Here is a 17705-nt window from a genome sequence, read left to right as displayed (position 1 = left end):
TAAATAATTTTCAAAGGAAAGTTTAAAGAACTTTTTGCTTTACAAAACAAAGGGCATTTATTATACCCCCTCCATAAAAAAAATCTAAATTTTATGGGAATTATGTAAGTTAATTGCAAAAATATTCAAATAGTAGTTTTAAAAGAGAAAGGCTAAGGTTTCCATGTCAAAATGATGAATCGAGTTTGGAGTTAACCCTTCAATTTAGATATGCTGACCAGACAGTAACCTACCTGACCGTGCGGAGGAACTAGACATCTGTGATCATCAGAGTGACAACAGAACTGCTGACCAGCTGGACCATGTGGACCAACCATAAAAGGTTCAGCATAGGGGTTCAGGTTACTGTGAGCCTGCTGACACATGTCATAGGACATGCATGAACCAGGATAAGGAGGTGGCGGTTGTTGTGGCGGACATCTTGTTGCCATGTTGTACTCCATACCGGTTTGGTATGGACACTGTTGAGGTGGCATCATTCCATAAACTGGTGGACGATAGCTTGGTGGCATTGTTTGGTGCTGATAACATGTTGGACCTAAAAAAATAGTTTTGTTGAAAAATGCATTCTATAGTCATGATGGTACATAAATTGATTATCTATGTAATAAAAGGATCATATAGGGTGTTTGATGAAAAAAAGAAAAACAAGACGATTTACATCTTTTCAAAAGTAACCATACACTGAAGTGTTCCAGGTTTGTATAACTAACACCATCCTAAACAAAATTATTTAATGTCTTTGGGGGGAATAATATTTACCCCTCCAAAAAAATCACTTACATAAAAGTTAGCAATGGTCATCTTTTAATTCAATTTGAATGACAGTTTTTTTTTTGTCAGAAGAGCTGTCGTTTACATCAGGTTTGACTGTACTATTGTTTATAGAGCCTCTATGGCCGATACAAGTGGCCTTAAGAAACAGAACATATATTTCACAGCTTTAAACTTGCAGAGAAATAACCATTTACCATAAGACATCATCCTTGGCATTGCCATCATAGGTACTGTGTTCTGACAAGATTGGTAATACTCAGGAGGGTAACAGCCTTGGGGACTAGGGTTCTGTGTAAACGATGAAACATGAGGTCCCATTGATCCAGACATATTCTGTATATGTGGTGTCATGGGTGAAGGCACCATGGACGCTTGACTTGTAGAAATAGTCATATTGGTCATGGCTCCTGGCAAGCATGATGGTTCATGTGTTACTGCTAGTTTTTGTGGAAGTCCAGATGGGGTTGTGATTGTACCTCTGAAAGAACAAGAAGAGGAACATCTAAAAAAGGTAAAATTTGTGTCATACAATGGTTAGCTTTTCTTTAAGCATTGTTTTAAAGACATAACTTGGTGCTATTAAATGTATTTTGGTTGGAAAAATAATTAAATCAATGGATAAATTGTAATTGAGACAAGTAGAACTGTGAGCTGCTGTTCATTAATGAGCCACTCACCTCCATCATTTTGAGAATTATGTAAACAGGAAGTTGGAGAGCCCATTATCTCATGGAGCCTGATAAAAAATTCAGGAACTTTTTATTTGCAGTTCCCTAGAGTAATGCCATTATAATTTCATACACAGCCTTTTAGTTTTGGAACAGAAATTTAAATTTCAGGAAGCTCTGATCTGTTGATCCCACGAAAAATGTGACGAACATTTCATTGGACAAACCAAACAATTGCCCACCTCAACTTTTTATGTTTTACTTTTCAGTTGAATTAAAAATGTGAGAAATATATATATTGAAAGGGATTTACTCAATTACAATTGACTTTATGAATTGATTATGTCATATTACCCACTTTCCAAAAATTGCAAAAAAGAGTGTGTTTATTTTTTTAATTAACTTACTGTTTATCTGTTGAAATAGTGTCAATACTGCTTCCAGACTTTGACATTTCAGCTGCCAATAGCTTCTCAGCTGTAGTTTTTGTTACACTTTCTAATGCTAGCTTTTCTTTAGGTGTTAAAGCAGATGTTGTTGTTGGTAAAAACTGTCCTTTTCCTAATCTTTTATTTCTGGCTCTATATCTAAAATAGTAAAAAAAGAAAACAATATATTACACTTTCCTTACTCTTCTAGAAAATGCAATCAAATTTTCAATGTTTTAAAATCATATTTAAACTTTTGTCCATAAACTGCAGTCATAAATTCACTTTTTTTTTCTTCTTCAAAATTACGCCCCACTCCTTCCCAATTACTTCAAATAATGAAAGATTTGTTTATGTCTTAAACAGAATTTTTGGAAAGGTTTAACAGAACCTGTGAACATAACAATGATGTGCGTTACTCTAAAATAAACAGCTTAACAAATATTCTTCAAATACTTACTTTTCAAGTTCGTCTTGTGAATGAGCAAAAGTGCAATTTCCACCTCTTGGACATGTTCCCCTTTGAACCAAATCACGACACATACTGGTCTTGTATCTTAGATTGGGTAAAGTTAAGATCTCTAAATGTTTAGAACCATTACTTTGTATGAAATCTACAAGTCCTTGAACTACAGTCTTTATGGCTTTCATAACAGCTTCCAGATTCTCCCATGATGGTGAGGGTGCATCTAAAAAGGAATCTGTACATTTACAACACTGGTATTTAACACATAATAAAATGGTGTAATTTATATTACAAATTGATCATTCATTTGAAAACAGGTACAATAAGCATAATAATACTGTAATTCCAGGTTATATACTGGGTTCATTTACATTTTTCCACCACATACAATTCAAGTTATTCTTTATGAAATTTTCAATGACTATTCATTCTAATTTTCTAGCAATACCTGAAATCATAATAATCCATACCACATTCTTGTCCATTTTCAACAATTGAAACTAAATGCATGATCAGTTTCTGAATTTACAATATTCAAGATGAATTTATAATATTTTAGATATGTTAAAAGGCAAACAACTTCATTCCCCTTCAATTGAAGTGTTGTGACCCCAAACTTCAGCCTGTTTCCCCCAAAGAAACTATTAGTACTTACCAGGATTGGGATCAACACTGGCCAGGAACTCTAAATGTGGATGTAATCGTTGTAAACTGCATGGATCACCAGTTCTTTGTAAAGTTATTATCAATTCATTGACACTCTGAGAAAATGACTGTGGTGTCTGTAACTGTAAAGAAAATAATATTTCTGTTCAACAAGCTCTTTATTGAAGGCCTTTGTAATCCTCTCAGGTGCCTGTTATTCAGTGGTTGTCATTTGTTTATGTGTTACATATTTGTTTTTCGTTATTTTTTTTTATATAAATAAAGCTGTTTGTTTTCTCGTTTCAATTGTTTTACATTGTCATTTCGGGGTCTTTTATAGCTGACTATGTGGAATGTGCTTTGCTCATTGTTGAAGGCCGTATGGTGACCTATAGTTGTTAATTTCTGTGTCATTTTGGTCTCTTGTGGACAGTTGTCTCATTGGCAATTATATCACATCTGTTTTATACTCACTGGGAGTTTGAGATAAAATTTAGGGATAAACATGCTGTTCTTTTCCTACAGAACTTTTGTACCTTCACATATTGACATCTATTTATGCCATTTTTCAAAATTAGTTTTCAGGATATTATTTTTCTAAACCATTTATTTTAAACTCATTATTTCTAAAAACCCTATTCTATATTACTTTAACCCCATCAAAACCATCTATTTACACATTCAAAACAATAACCTTTACCTTGTCAATAATGGACTGCATATGAGATTTATGACTGGTGTCACCATATAACAATGATGACCACTGGTCAGGAGCAATACGTAATCCTGCTTCCATGGCTATTTGGACTATCTGTGAATCATGTTCTCTCCTCAGAGCTTCATAAGATCTAAATTCTTCCTTCAACTGCATCAAAGATGATTCTTCGTCTCTTTTTGACACCTTAAAGAGAGATATGGAAATGTTTAAAAAGTATCCTTGTGAAGAAATAGTCCCCACATACAATCCCAACCAGGCTTTCCCCTGGGTCAATTATTTTTTTAGCCACCTCTTTCGCCAAAACAATATATTTTTTGCCACTTTATTTTTTGTTTCGCCAAGTCACATAAATATATTTTTCCTTTAAAATTTACCTTTTTTCTCTATACCCCCCCCCCCCCCCCCCTTTACCCCCTTCCTTAAATTAGATGATTTTGCCCCATTGTGTCTATGATTATTCTCTCAAACTGATTTTAGAGTCTACAATTTAATGAACACTAAACATTTACTTTACAACAACAGATTTTTTTAACTTAAATGGAAAAACATTCATTGTATTTTAAACAACTTTTCTTTACTTTAAATAATAAAGAAGATATAACTTCTGGAATATAACAAAATTAGTGGACATGTTTTGATCATATAATACCAGTATAGTTGGTAGGGAAAGTTTCTTTAAAAGAAAAATACTGATGTGCCCTTTTGTACTAAGAAGCGGTTTTTACATCAAAACAAAAACTTTTATCACATGAAATCGATCCCTCATTTCATGTGTAGTCATTACCGGTACATTGAAGGGTTACTCTCATTCGAGGGGTTGTTCTCAACCTTTTGGATAGATTTTTTTCATAACGACAGTTTTCTTTTCTTGACCATCGTAAATGGAAAGGTTGAGACGTAAAACTATGCTTGAAACACATGTGTCACTCAAACGATTTTAAAGTAGTCTCCCTAATCAATTAACTATATTAAAGTCAAAAGAATTAAAGTTTTAAATCAGAGATTTTTCTTGCTTTTGAACATTTTTCGCCCCAACAACAGCTGTCTAATCTAAACTACCTTTAAAAAGAAAAGGAGACCTCAAAAGTTTGCTTCAATCACGTGCGTCGCAAAGTGGTAAACAAAATTGAAAGTGACATTTAGTGGAAGCCATTTAACCATATCATTTTGTCAAACAATTCAATCAACACCTTTATTAACCCTTTTGCCGATGAGTCCCGGTTTACCAGGATTCACGCTTCAGACAGCTGACGATGAGTTCCGTTTTACCGGGATCGGAATACCTCTTTTATATTTCTCGCTCAAAACAGTGCAAACATGAAATAAATATACAAATAACTACAACTAAGTTTTTATTGACATTTATTATGAAGATCTCCCACTTGAGTAATAGTAGCCAGGGAAGCCATGTCTCAGAGTAGCTTCTGTCTGGGCAGCAATCGGTGAAAGGGTTAATTAGTCCTTTGTTGTCGATAGCCACAAATGCAATCAGCTGATTATTGATTTTCTGTCTAAATCTTAATGAGGTTAAGGTGAATTCAGAATATTGTCTGATCGGGTAAAGTCCGAGAAACTAGAGAAAAGTAAATAAACAGATGGAGGAAAATCAATCGTTATACATATTTCTTTCGCCAATGACGATTTTTTATCGCCACAATTATTGTTTTTTCGCAAATTGCGAAAATGGCGCCCGCCAGCGGAAACCCTGATCCCAACCATCATTTAGTGGTATGGAACCTTGTGCTAAAATTTGATAGAAATCCATGAACTATACTCAAGCTATTGTCTGAACCAAAACATCTTTAGACATCGCCATAACATAATACTACCACAAATAAATTTGCAGTTAGCCCATTAAATAATTGAAAAATATAAGTAAGTGTCTTACATTTGGTCTCAACTGGTTTTTAATTTGATTTATTTGTGATATAAAAACTGTACATACCTTAAAACACGAGGCTCTGTACAAGAGTTGGACTACATGACCAATAGCTGTTTTGGAAGCCTGGGGGTAGTGTTTCTCCAACCTCTGAACAACAAAAAGAACAAGCACTTTTCTGGACAGAGCAGATCCATCCTCTAAGGCCAAAAGAATCAACTTCAACACTTCTTCTTGCATAGCTGAAATAAAATTAAAACTGGGTCTCATTTTGTCACAATATTAAAACATCCATATTTATAGTTGTTTGTGAATTACTGTTTTTTTTTAAAAGAATATCAGAGCTATAAACTTTTTTTCTGATTTATGAAAGTATAGTTTGCCATAAAAATAAAATGCATATAATGAGCAGAATCAATTCTTTGAGGATTTTTGAGATCACTAATTGCCTATTTAATATTCATTTTTTTTCTCTAATCAAAATAATTCAAAATGCCATTGTTATCATGCTTATAGTTCCTTTTGTATATATTTTTTTTTGTTATTTACCTTCATCTTTAATACTCCAAAACATACACAACAAATTAAATCCATACATTTGGTTTTTTTTCTTAGAAAATATAAGCAATCTTTTTTTACAATGGTGAGACTTATTTACCTGGACCAAGAAACTGGCACCCCCTAGCTCGTACTGCTGCCCATAGATTAGCTGATAGTTGTTGTGGATTCTGATGTTGTAGAATTAATTCTGTCACGGTTCTTTCTCCCAGAGAACGAGCTGCTCGTATTGCTCGAGCTCTCCCTTCATCTTCTACAAGTTGGCAGTTTACAAGAGTTACCAGCTTGCGTTGCATGGGTCGACTTAAAATGCCATTGTTTGGTTCACTGCCATTACTAGATGGACATGGTGAGTTCAGTTTTTGGTCAGCTACAAAAAAGAAACTAGAGTCTCTTAAGAGCCTGTGTCGCTCACCGTCTATGTGCATACATGTATTAAACAAAGGACACAGATTGATGTATGACAGAATTGTATTTTGATGATGGTGATGTGTTTGAAGATGTTATTTTACTGAACATTCTTGCTACTAACAATTTTCTCTATCTATAATAAACTTGTCCCATAATTTGGAGGAGATTTTTGTAAAAGTTAACGACGCCGGACGCCAAGTGATGAGAAAAGCTCACTTGGCCAGGTGAGCTAAAAAGGAAATGTATCATCAAGTAATTTTCTTTAGAAATGATTTGTTAGACTCTCCAGCCTGCTGAGTTACATGCAACATGTACATTGTACATACATTGTGTATCTACTTACTAAGTATGTAAAATAAAATTAATTTGGATATAAATAATTTTTCATGAATCTTCACAGCATTGGCATTAATTTTTTCAAATAAATATGTTTGCAGTTTTACGGAATGGACACTTTGATATTCCATTATTTAATGTTTTAGTCACTGTGCTTGTATTTGTTTAGTTTTTTGTGAGGGTGATGTAGATTTTTTTCATACTCTATGAAAAGCTATCGCCCCGTGAAGTTAAACTGGGTGGATAAAAGATTTACTATATTGTTTATAATTCAAAAAACAATTTAAACTTTTAAAATGAATCAACCCCTATCACCAATAAAAGATGTGCACATGTAGTGAAATTTGTACTGATTTTGAAATTCATATTTTAATTCGTGAAACAATAAACTACAATGTATTTAGGCTGGCAATATTTAAACATTCTAAAAGTTATTTTACCTGTACTGATTGGTTTCAAATGAAGGGCTAGCTCTTCTATACAACGTTTAGATGCATTATAATGCTTGACATGATCGGATATCCCCTCTGACGGTAGGGTGTCAGTTTCTGGTACAGATGCACCAACCAACTGCAATAAGGCGTAGTTGACGGGTAGCTCACTGACGTCTTTAGCTATTGTGTTCTGGTCAAAAGGACATCGTTTCTGAGGCAAATTGCACAAGCATGTTCTACAGACAGTGTGACCACATGCTAAACTTATTGGTCTATGGTGACCTTCATCAAAAACATGGAAACAAACTTGGCAGGATAAAAATTCTGTCCACTGGGGGATCTGTATAGGCATAATTACACCTCTTTCTTTCAATAAACTAAATAATAAACCTGAAATAATAAGTTTATAGAGAATTGTTTACATTCATCAAAGCTTAGTTAAATTATTTTTTTTAATTATCTACAATAAAAGTTTGTTAACTTCATTTACCACTTTTCTGGACCCTCAACAAATTTGAGACTCATGTATTGTTAAGTCAGTTTCCACTATACATTTTTGGAAACTTTTGCAACAACCATGACAAAAGGCCCAACACTTTTTATTTTAACAGTTTTTAGCCTATTTTCTTCTGCCAGAAAATGGCAACAATCAACGAACTAATTACATGTATAGAGTTACTGCCATGGATTTGGTTTTAGACCATATTACAAATTCTTTTAGACCTAATGTTATTTTACGAGCCTGGGCTGGCAATCTGTGGCATAACCTGATGAGAGTACCATGGGTGCATTTATTTTTTATTGTGTGGAAAAATAAGCATGCATACATTTGTAGTTTGCTTTCATTGCACAATATTTTTCCAAAATGAATTGACAGAAATGTAGTTTGGATGAAAGTAACCATGGTAACTGTTCCTCAAAATACAATTTTTGGTGGTGTTTGTGCACCATGACAGCATTCATCCATCCTTAAATCAGTACTGGTTTAATTTTTAATGATAAAAATACAAATTTGTCATCTTCATCTTCTTCTCGTTACGAGTTGACCTCTATCTGTAGTTACGTGTAATTGACTCGTGCGCATCTCAAACAGACAGGAGGCCACTCCTCTGGGCAAAAGTAAAAGTCCAGGAAATAATCTGGACAGTATTTACTATAAAATATGATATTTTAAAATTACATATTTGTACACTGGTTATCCTGTTGTCAATTTCAGATGTGGCTGGGTCCAGGGGATGGAATTCACTCTGGCCCTGAAGTCCTCTAGGGATCTGGACTCCACTACAGATTTGGGGAGTTTATTCCATTCTCTAGTTGTTCTTGGGAAGAATGAGTAGTAGTATATATTACTGTATACATCCCTCTTCACTCTAATTTGTCTAAGTTTGTGGTTGCCCCTGGTCCTACTGTCTCATGTTGTGTATTATTTGGCTGGATCAATGGCAATCATCTCGTGTTGAGTCTTGAAACACAGCACCAGATTCTGTTTTTTTTTTTTTCCATGGTCTGTGCTGCAGTGATTCCCACTTAAGTTGGTTCAGTAGGTTAGTTACACATCCAGGAGAGTTGTCCTGGTAGCAACATAAATAAAGCCAGCTGCTCGTCTTTGTACCTGCTCTATGTCACGTATGGTGGTGATCCCATACTCAGGAGGCATATTTCAGGGTTGGTGTTACAAGCGTAGAGTAGGCTGTGGCTTTTGTTGCTGGTATACACCTACCAAGATTTCTCCGTAATTGAGGCTTTCCCTATGGGCTGGTTGATATGGTTTGGCCAGGTGCGGTCTTTGTTGATAGTGAGCCCCAGGTATTTCCCGTTGTCTATTATCTCTTATGTGTGTCCATGGAGTGTGTAGGACGTCTGGTGTTGATGACGTCGTCCTGAGACATGGACATTTCTCCAGGTGAAAACCCATTTGCCACTCCTTTTCCCATTTTTCCAGTGAGTTTAGGTCTTTTGGCAGCAAGTCTGCATCTTGAAGTGAGTGAGTCTGTCTTCTGTATTCTTAATGCGGCGGAAGAGTAGAGTCATCAGCAAACAGTCTTGTGCTTGATGTTGTTGCTTCAGGGAAGTCATTGATGTAGGCCAAAAAGAGTAAGGGGCCCATCACAGTGGCAGTGCCCTGTGGTACTACAGATACCACATCAAGAGGACTTGTGGTTTTCAAAAATCACAGACTGAGTTCTGTTAGACAGAAACTGTTTAATCCATTCGAGCAGGGAACGGAACCTCTTACCCCGTAATAATCCATTTTACGAATAAGTCTGGCATGTGGTACCTTATCAAAGGCCTTGTCATGTATAAGAGTTGCATTCCGTTATTTTGTTAAAATGATTTCCTTTTTTTAAAATAAATTGGATGTTGACAAGAACAAATCATTAAAGGTCAATTATCCCTAAACTGATAAACGAGACAGACTGTTAGAACGACAAAACAAATAACTAAAAAAAAATAAGATTAAATTAAATCAGAATAAGAAATGTTAGAAATTATTGACTTACCAGCTATGGAACAATTTATGTCCCAGTATGGAATAATTTACCATATAAAATCCAAATATCATACTTGAATATTTTCTTAGACAGCAGGCTATACAGAACTACCTGTCTCATGGTACAAATGTATGACTAACAAATAATAAGCAAAATAAGCTTATTCACTTGACCATTTGACGACTTTTTAACTGGTTTTCTTTTCAGAAATAACTGGTTTGGACCAGAATCTAGAAAATGTCTTCTTTACTCTCTCTATACAACGGACCAGTCGTATACCTACATTAACATGCAGTTCGGTCTGGTTTCAACCAGATGTAAATAACAGGTGTTTTTTTTAATAAAATATTGACCTTTGCTTCAATGCTAATTTTTTTTTAGGACAGACACCTATTATTAAAACATATTACGGTGTTAAAATGACCAACTTATTTAACACTTAGAGCATTGGCTATTGCATAGCATTCCCTCAAATTAAATGTCAACAACACAAAATAAAATTAAACCCCCACAAAGATCGATGGATACGTCTGTTTACAAATACTGTAGTGTTTACTTACATTATAATAGCACCTATATGGTGAAAAATATATCACACAGCATTCTTCAAAATAAGCGAAGTAACTGCATGGACGAAATAATCAAATAATATATACAAAAACTAAGACTATTTCGTTGATGTTTTCACTTCATCCCATCATGTCGTCTTCCTTCTGGTAGATGGCGCACCGTCGGGAGCGTTCGCCAAACTATCTCGGAAATTCTCGATTCTCAATGATTGGCTTGCCGATCCTTACCTAACGTCTGTCGTGTTTTGAAATATAGAAGTTACTCAATCGAGTCTAATATTTTTTTACCAATTGCAAAAATAACCTGTTAAATGAATTCCTACCACAACCACAAGAGAATGTAGCTAGTGAGACTGAGTGCCCGCCGCTACACCATTGAATTGCAAATATTTTGTGACTGCAAATCGAGCCAATATTTTTACAAAATTCACAGACTTTATAACAAATTTCCCAAGTTATAACGTTTTTAACATAGATTACTCACTTGTTTTTCCGTGTTTTGCTAATAAAAGAATGTGTATGTAGTCGCTACATTCGAGTGCACCCTTGGAGGTGTGCTGGAATGGGCCCATGTACTCGGTAAAGTATTTGTACATATTTGACTAATTTATTCACTTAAAACTTGCTTAAAGGAAATCGAGTCATTGCTGGCACTGCATGCAGTAAAATTGTAACTATGATTGTACAACAGCCGGAAATGCTTTTTAATAATGTAAATTCCTATATTCAGTTCTTCATTACAGATTTTTGGGACGTTATAGGAGGCAGGCACAAAATTATTTTACTAAGTAAGATTTATTGTAATATTTAGTAAACATGAATATATTTACAGATCATTAAATGATATGTACATATATACAAAAAAAAATGGTACGTTTCTTGTCACTCAGTAATTATTAAGTGTAAATCATTTTGACGATAGTCCATGCTTACTATGCACTATGTATAAAATGGATGTCTGTGAGATATTTAAATTGCTCATTTTTAAACTGAGTTGAAATCTGGTGCCGGAAAATCTATAATAACTTGACTGACCACTGCCCTTTTTTGCGAAATGGGTGCAATTTGGGTATTGTCACAGTGTGATGTTGACGTTACAGTTTAAGTTATACGACTTATACATCATGTTTATGCATAAAAAATAAACACACAAAAAACGGGAAAAGAATTAAAAGGACATGCCTTACACAACTAGTCTATGAGTCAGTATAGTTATATACATCAGAAGCTGCAACGACAAAGTTTTGTATTTATTGTAAAAGATATCACTGACACAGAAAATGTTATGACTAGAGCTAGTCCCTGCAATTTACCTTCGAGAAGTCTAGGCCAGGCAGACATTGCAATCAGTTTGATCGAAACGCAAAAGCGGGTCGAACGGCTGTCAGTAATGCCGATGTCAACATGTTTTTGTTCTGCATAATAGAAGTTCCCCTGGAAACTTTGTTACAAATAATGCCATAATATCTGTACGTCGTGTGTGAACAAATATTTTGTACAGTACCCATTATTTCATTAGGAACAAATAATATAAAATTTGATCCAGTGGAAATAATATTACAAAATTATGTCTTCCATGGACTGTAGACATTTTAAGATGTATTTTCTATTACATGAGATATGGAGAGGCCTGTTATCTATTTCTTGAATGACGATATTTTCCTCGAATCAAACTGCAGTTAGAATGAAATAAAAGAGTTACATGATAAATGAATGTGTCTTGGGGAAATCAATGGCGAAAATGTTACATGAAGGTGTGTTTGAACTGACCTTATTACCAAGTACAATTTAGAGTCATAGCAAAAATACATCATACATACTAAGCACAAGAAGGTTCTAATTATAACCGGCAGACAGTGGATATTTGCAATAATTTGTGCGAGAAAATTATAGTATAAAGACAATATGGCAATTTAAATGTGGATCTGACAACCACTGTGTTTATTTATTGAGCGTGCCTTGCTAAGATGGCTTTTAGAATGACAAATATGGTACCATAAAGATTGAAAAAATAAATAAATTACAGGATAGTCATATATTTATGACAGAAAGGGACAAACTTTGCAATAGAGATAAATCGGACAGAACCGACAGCCCGGAGAGAAGGGAGTGTTAGAGTCAAGATAGGATTGTGTAGATGAAAAGACGAGTGCAGTTACGCTAATTATTTATAGCGAAGGAAGAACCGATTTCGATTATTAACATTCAGGAAAAGAGAGAACACAAGTCAGAGTACCCGTAGACAGCGGAATATTAAGGAATTGAGAGGATAAATAAGGTAAATGAAGAGGTAGAGGCGCTATCGAGAAGCAAAACTTACATCTGCAGCAGTAAATAAGGAAAAAAATATACATTAAAAAGATAATTAGACTCAAATAAGAGACAGAAAGAAAACGGGAAAGGAAAGAAGACAACTCACTATCTTTTCAGTATATGAAGAGATTATTTGGAGGAATAGGATCTGGTAAAAACACATCAAAGACGTAGAAGAGAATCTCAGGAAAACCAATAATGCTGAAAAGCGAGTGGAAGATTTGGATTACTGCATGTGAATAAATAGAACAATTTGACGAGTTCTTAAAAAAGCAAAAGCTGCATCAACAAACAGACCAAATGGTATTCTATATCGGGTATGTTAGAACTGTCCCTAGACAACCCGAATATTGTTGCAGTTGCTGAGTAGTTCCTGTTTGTGTTACATTTTCGTTTGTTTTTGTTACACTTTAGTATTTCTGCTGTTTCATTGTTTTCCTCTTATAGTTGACGTGTTTCCCTCTGTTTTAGTTTGTAACCCGGATTTGTTTTCTCTCTGTCGATGTATGACTTTCGAACTGCGGTATACTACTGTGTTGCCTTTATTTGGAGAAGACGCGAAACATGACAGATGTATGGTATATAGCAGAAGAGTGTTTTATTCCACAAGAAAAAGAACTCTATGACAGTAGAACAGTTTAGAACTATCTGCCTTTTGAACATTGAGGGCAAGATCTTCCCTGTAGTTTAATCGAAGCGGACGACAAGGTTCCTGCTAAGCAATGATATCTATAGATTATATATAGACATATTAGAAACAAGGCATACCAGAAGTATCAGGATGAATAGAACATACTAGTCCCCCCCCCCCCCCCCCCCCCCAACAGATCTAGATCTTAATGAGCAAAAGGAAGAAAGCGGCTTAGGAGTTCTTAGGCTATATCTAGCTAAAATATATTTATCCATACCTCACAAACTGGTAGATCTAGACATTAGAAAGGTACCATGTTCGACCAATCATCAGTCAATTGGCTACAAGACTACAATATTGAGATGTGATTTCAGAAAGAAACTTCACCACAGGATGACTGATACTAGAATTAGGAATATAATCAAGATGTACCGAGTCATTAGTATAGTTTCAGTCCATGCACCTCACTGTGAAGTTAGTGGAAACCCCAAAAGCGGACTCCAGAATACTTACCATTACAGAAAACATGAGATCACCCCAATTTGAGGAGATTTGTGATACTCAGTCTTCAGCTTTCTGTGTTGTGTTTTAATTACTGTATTCACTTCTGTTCTCATACTATGAAGATGAATAACGAAATTATGTACAATAGTATTTCGTATAATATATATTTCCGTACTCCATTGTATATCTTACTACAAAAATATATGTATTTATTAAAGTTGAGCATACACGTGTTTTCTATTTTGTAAACAATCACACGTGATTGTGTGTCCGCATAGTGGTCACCTATTGGTGTTTATATTGGATAAACAGGTTTGTGTTTTAAATATATGATATTTCGGATTGGTCAATATTTGTCGCATTGCGTAAATATATTGAGTATGATATTTGTTATGTAAATAGCACGGGATTTTTAGAGCGCGAATAGTTGTCTTGTTTAAGTAATTTAAAATATATGGTCATTCGAAGCTCGTATACCGTTCAGTAACACTGGGGTAAAGCTGATGACCGTAACTGCATTCACGGTCATCCCAAGATGTCGGACGAAAAATTATGTCAGTATTTATATTGTCTGTTATTGTGTTTCTACATCATTTTTTGTACAAAGCATACATTGGTACGATGTAAATTTATAAAAGATTCACACGGAAGTCACAAATCTCTACCGAGGAACGTGTATAGAACGGGAAATTGGATTTGAAAAATTCGCTAAGATGACCGTAAATCATCTTTAAAATATTTTCAAGATGACCAAAACATATAATAAGGATGACCGTGATTGGCTAAATGTAATTTATAAAGGATGATCGTACCTTTCATAGTATAACCACAAAGTCCTCTTTTTCTATTAAACGCAATGAAACAGTAAAAAATAATGCTTTGCATCAAGTTTCCCCTTGGAATATGTACAAAATGGCCTATCTCTATTATTCATTATATCTGTAGATTTGATACAACTGAAGTTTGAAAAGTTCGTACAAAAATAGCTACAGAAGGGTACATAAACCTTTTGTTCAAGGTGGTTTTTGATAAAGCTGAAGTCCAATCAACTTGAAACTTAGTACACATGTTCCTTATGATATGATCTTTCTAATTTTTAAGCCAAATTAAACTTTTGACCCCAATTTCACGGTCCACTGAACATAGAAAATGAAAGTGCGAGTTTCAGGTTGAAGTTTTTGGTCAAGGTAGTTTTTGATGAAGCTGAAGTCCAATCAACTTGAAACTTAGTACACATGTTCCTTATGATATGATCTTTCTAATTTTAATGCCTAATTATATTTTTTACCCATTTTCACGGTCCATTGAACATGGAAAATGATAATGCGAGTGGGGCATCCGTGTACTTTGGACACATTCTTGTTTCAATTATATTCGTGCAAAACAAATAACAAGGGTTAGTTTCATGTAATTTTTATTATGTTTTTATTAAGATATAATAAATTTGTAATAGGGTTGATGTCAACTTCGAAACGTTTTGTCCACTACGAAACAGTTTTATCCACTACGAAATGCATCAAAATGTTCACTACGTCACATGAGTTGTACCTTCATAGAATCATATTCAAAACAGTGTGGTCCTGGCCATTGATTGACGACCTAAATTATCCCATTGACTGGGACAGATTAGGTGAACGTTTGTCGGTAACAATCACTGCTCACTATGTACTTTTTTAAGACACTGAATCTGTGGTGTCACCAAAGGTTCTCAACACCTAAAAAAGCAATTCGAAAAACGAATCTGGAATAATACGATGTGTTGATTTATATCAATAATATAAACCAAAACATAAAGGTTATTCCTGAATAATTTTTCGAATTATTTTATTATTAAAGTCGTTAAGAACCTTTGGTGACCCCACAGTTTAAATTCTATAATAAGTAAGAAGTGAGCAATGGTCGTTACAGACAAACGTTCACCTAATCTGTCACAGTCAATGGGATAATTTAGGTCGTCAATCAATGACCAGGACCACACTGTTTTGAATATGATTCTATGTGAAGTACTGTGACAGTACTGTCTAATCTTTATCGATAAAAATGGTTTGCCAATTCAGAAAAAAATGAGATTTTTCTAGTATTTAAAGTAAACAAACTGGAATGTCTATAGGAAACATTTAAAATTGCAAAAAAAATGTGTGTTTAGAAGAAGTTTCTTAGGGGAAACAGAACACAAATTATGAAAATTATATCATTTTAAAGAATATTTAAGATTGCACTTTTTGTTTACAAACAGGTCTATAATAGAGGTATTCAAAATAACTCTTGAAATTAAATTTTAGACAAGTTGATTTTTCATTTTTTTTAGGTCTGAAACTTTTATTGAAAAAACGCCCACATATGTTATCAATTTTCCACTTGCAAGTTCACCTCATCTAATGTAGACAGCATTTTAATACACACTATAGACAATCATGTTGGTCCACAAAAATTTAGTTTTAGGAAGAAAGTTTTGGATGAAAACACTGGTCATACTGCATATCGGTCCGTACATTTCGGAGTTGAAGTCAGTAACAAAACTTAAAATGATGTTAGGAAAAGGTTATAAGCCCAATTATAAATTTAGAAGAACAAACCATATCTGTCAAAAGATGTTCCTCAAATTTGAAAGTGAGTGGCGATTATATCGAAGAAGGGTGTCAAACGGAATTAAACAATGAACTTCCCAAATAGTTAAAAAGAACTAATCGAGCCAATATTGCGACAAACTCAACAAACAACAATGCATACAAATATGGATATTTCTTTCAATTGACGGTCATCCTTTTAAATTTAGTCATTCTTTATAAATTACGGTCATCCTTAACAATTTACGGTCATCTTTTAACCAATTACGGTCAGCCTTGTTATGAATCGTTAATCCTGTTACGGTCATCTCGATTACGATTTACGGTCATCCTACCGAATTTTTCAAATCCAAATTCCCGTTTTATACACGTTCTTCGGTAGAGATTTGTGACTTCCGTGTGCATCTTTTATAAATTTACATCGTATCAAAGTATGCTTTGTAAAGAAAATGATGTAGAAACACCTTAACAGACAATAACAATACTGACCTAATTTTTCATCCGACATCTTGGGATGACCGTGAATGCAGTTACGGTCATCAGCTTTACCCCAGTGAGTAAGGCAGCTTAGTTTAGGTAAAGACCCCCACCCCCACCCGGATTAAAATGCTTGTATGTTTGAAATGTTTTCACGCATAGATAGAAAGATATTTATACTATCAGTAGGACATTATTGGTTTGTTTATTAAGATTTATATGTATATATGATTTCTGATTTTGTTTTTCTATTTTGTAGGCTGTCGTGTACTACGCAGCGATGTGACCGATATCATGACATCGGGACTGAATATTTTGATTTAATAAAATTTAACAGTAAGCTGCACATGCTGGCGAGCTATTCCTATGTAACAAGTGTTTTTTTTTTTATTTTATAAATACTTTATATGCGTTTGAGGTGACGAATTAGAATATAATTTTATTTACCAGTGTAAGTTATTATATATTTGTCCAAGGTTATGGTTGTCTTTCTTATATTGTTTTACATCCAAAGCAGCATCATATCCAGAGATCGGAAAGGTGTTTGGTACATATGGAGACCGGCTAGTGTATCGAAAACAACAGTAGCGATGTAGGGTATCCGGAAGAAAGAGAGAACGGTCAAGACGAACATTGCTATTTGTAAACGTAAGGGCAGGCTTGGAGAGGACAAAGACCGCACTGCAAAAGACATTGGGCTTGGGATCATTACAACAGCAACCGACTTGCACATGACTGCAGACATTAAGCAACAGAAGAGCTTCCCATTAGATATAGCTGCAATATAGCTAATACCTGATATTGTGCTCTGGTCAAAGGAAACTAGGTAGAG

The 17705-nt window shown here is 34.5% G+C and overlaps 1 protein-coding gene across 3 annotated transcripts in view; it reads right to left on the bottom strand.

Annotated features, from left to right (window-relative positions):
• The window catches only part of LOC134707729 (roquin-1-like), a 32801-nt gene extending 22241 nt beyond the window's left edge, over positions 1-10560 (bottom strand). For 2 of the 3 annotated variants that reach the window (XM_063567741.1, XM_063567744.1), the window contains exons 1-10: positions 10373-10560; positions 7327-7710; positions 6240-6509; positions 5648-5823; positions 3685-3885; positions 2995-3127; positions 2334-2562; positions 1853-2032; positions 972-1255; positions 234-538 (exon numbers count right to left, since the gene is read on the bottom strand). In XM_063567741.1, coding sequence (XP_063423811.1) covers positions 234-538; positions 972-1255; positions 1853-2032; positions 2334-2562; positions 2995-3127; positions 3685-3885; positions 5648-5823; positions 6240-6509; positions 7327-7672 — 2124 coding nt within the window. In that variant the 5' untranslated portion in view covers positions 7673-7710; positions 10373-10560. Of the gene's footprint in view, positions 1-233; positions 539-971; positions 1256-1852; positions 2033-2333; positions 2563-2994; positions 3128-3684; positions 3886-5647; positions 5824-6239; positions 6510-7326; positions 7711-9821; positions 10022-10372 lie in introns of those variants that run through there. The other variant, XM_063567743.1, reaches the window with a different exon arrangement.
• Between the last annotated feature and the right edge of the window lie 7145 nt (positions 10561-17705).

This window comes from Mytilus trossulus, chromosome 2, assembly GCF_036588685.1.
Source record: "Mytilus trossulus isolate FHL-02 chromosome 2, PNRI_Mtr1.1.1.hap1, whole genome shotgun sequence".
In the NCBI taxonomy this organism is placed as follows: Eukaryota; Metazoa; Mollusca; class Bivalvia; order Mytilida; family Mytilidae; genus Mytilus; species Mytilus trossulus.
This window is presented reverse-complemented; position numbering and strand designations above follow the sequence as displayed.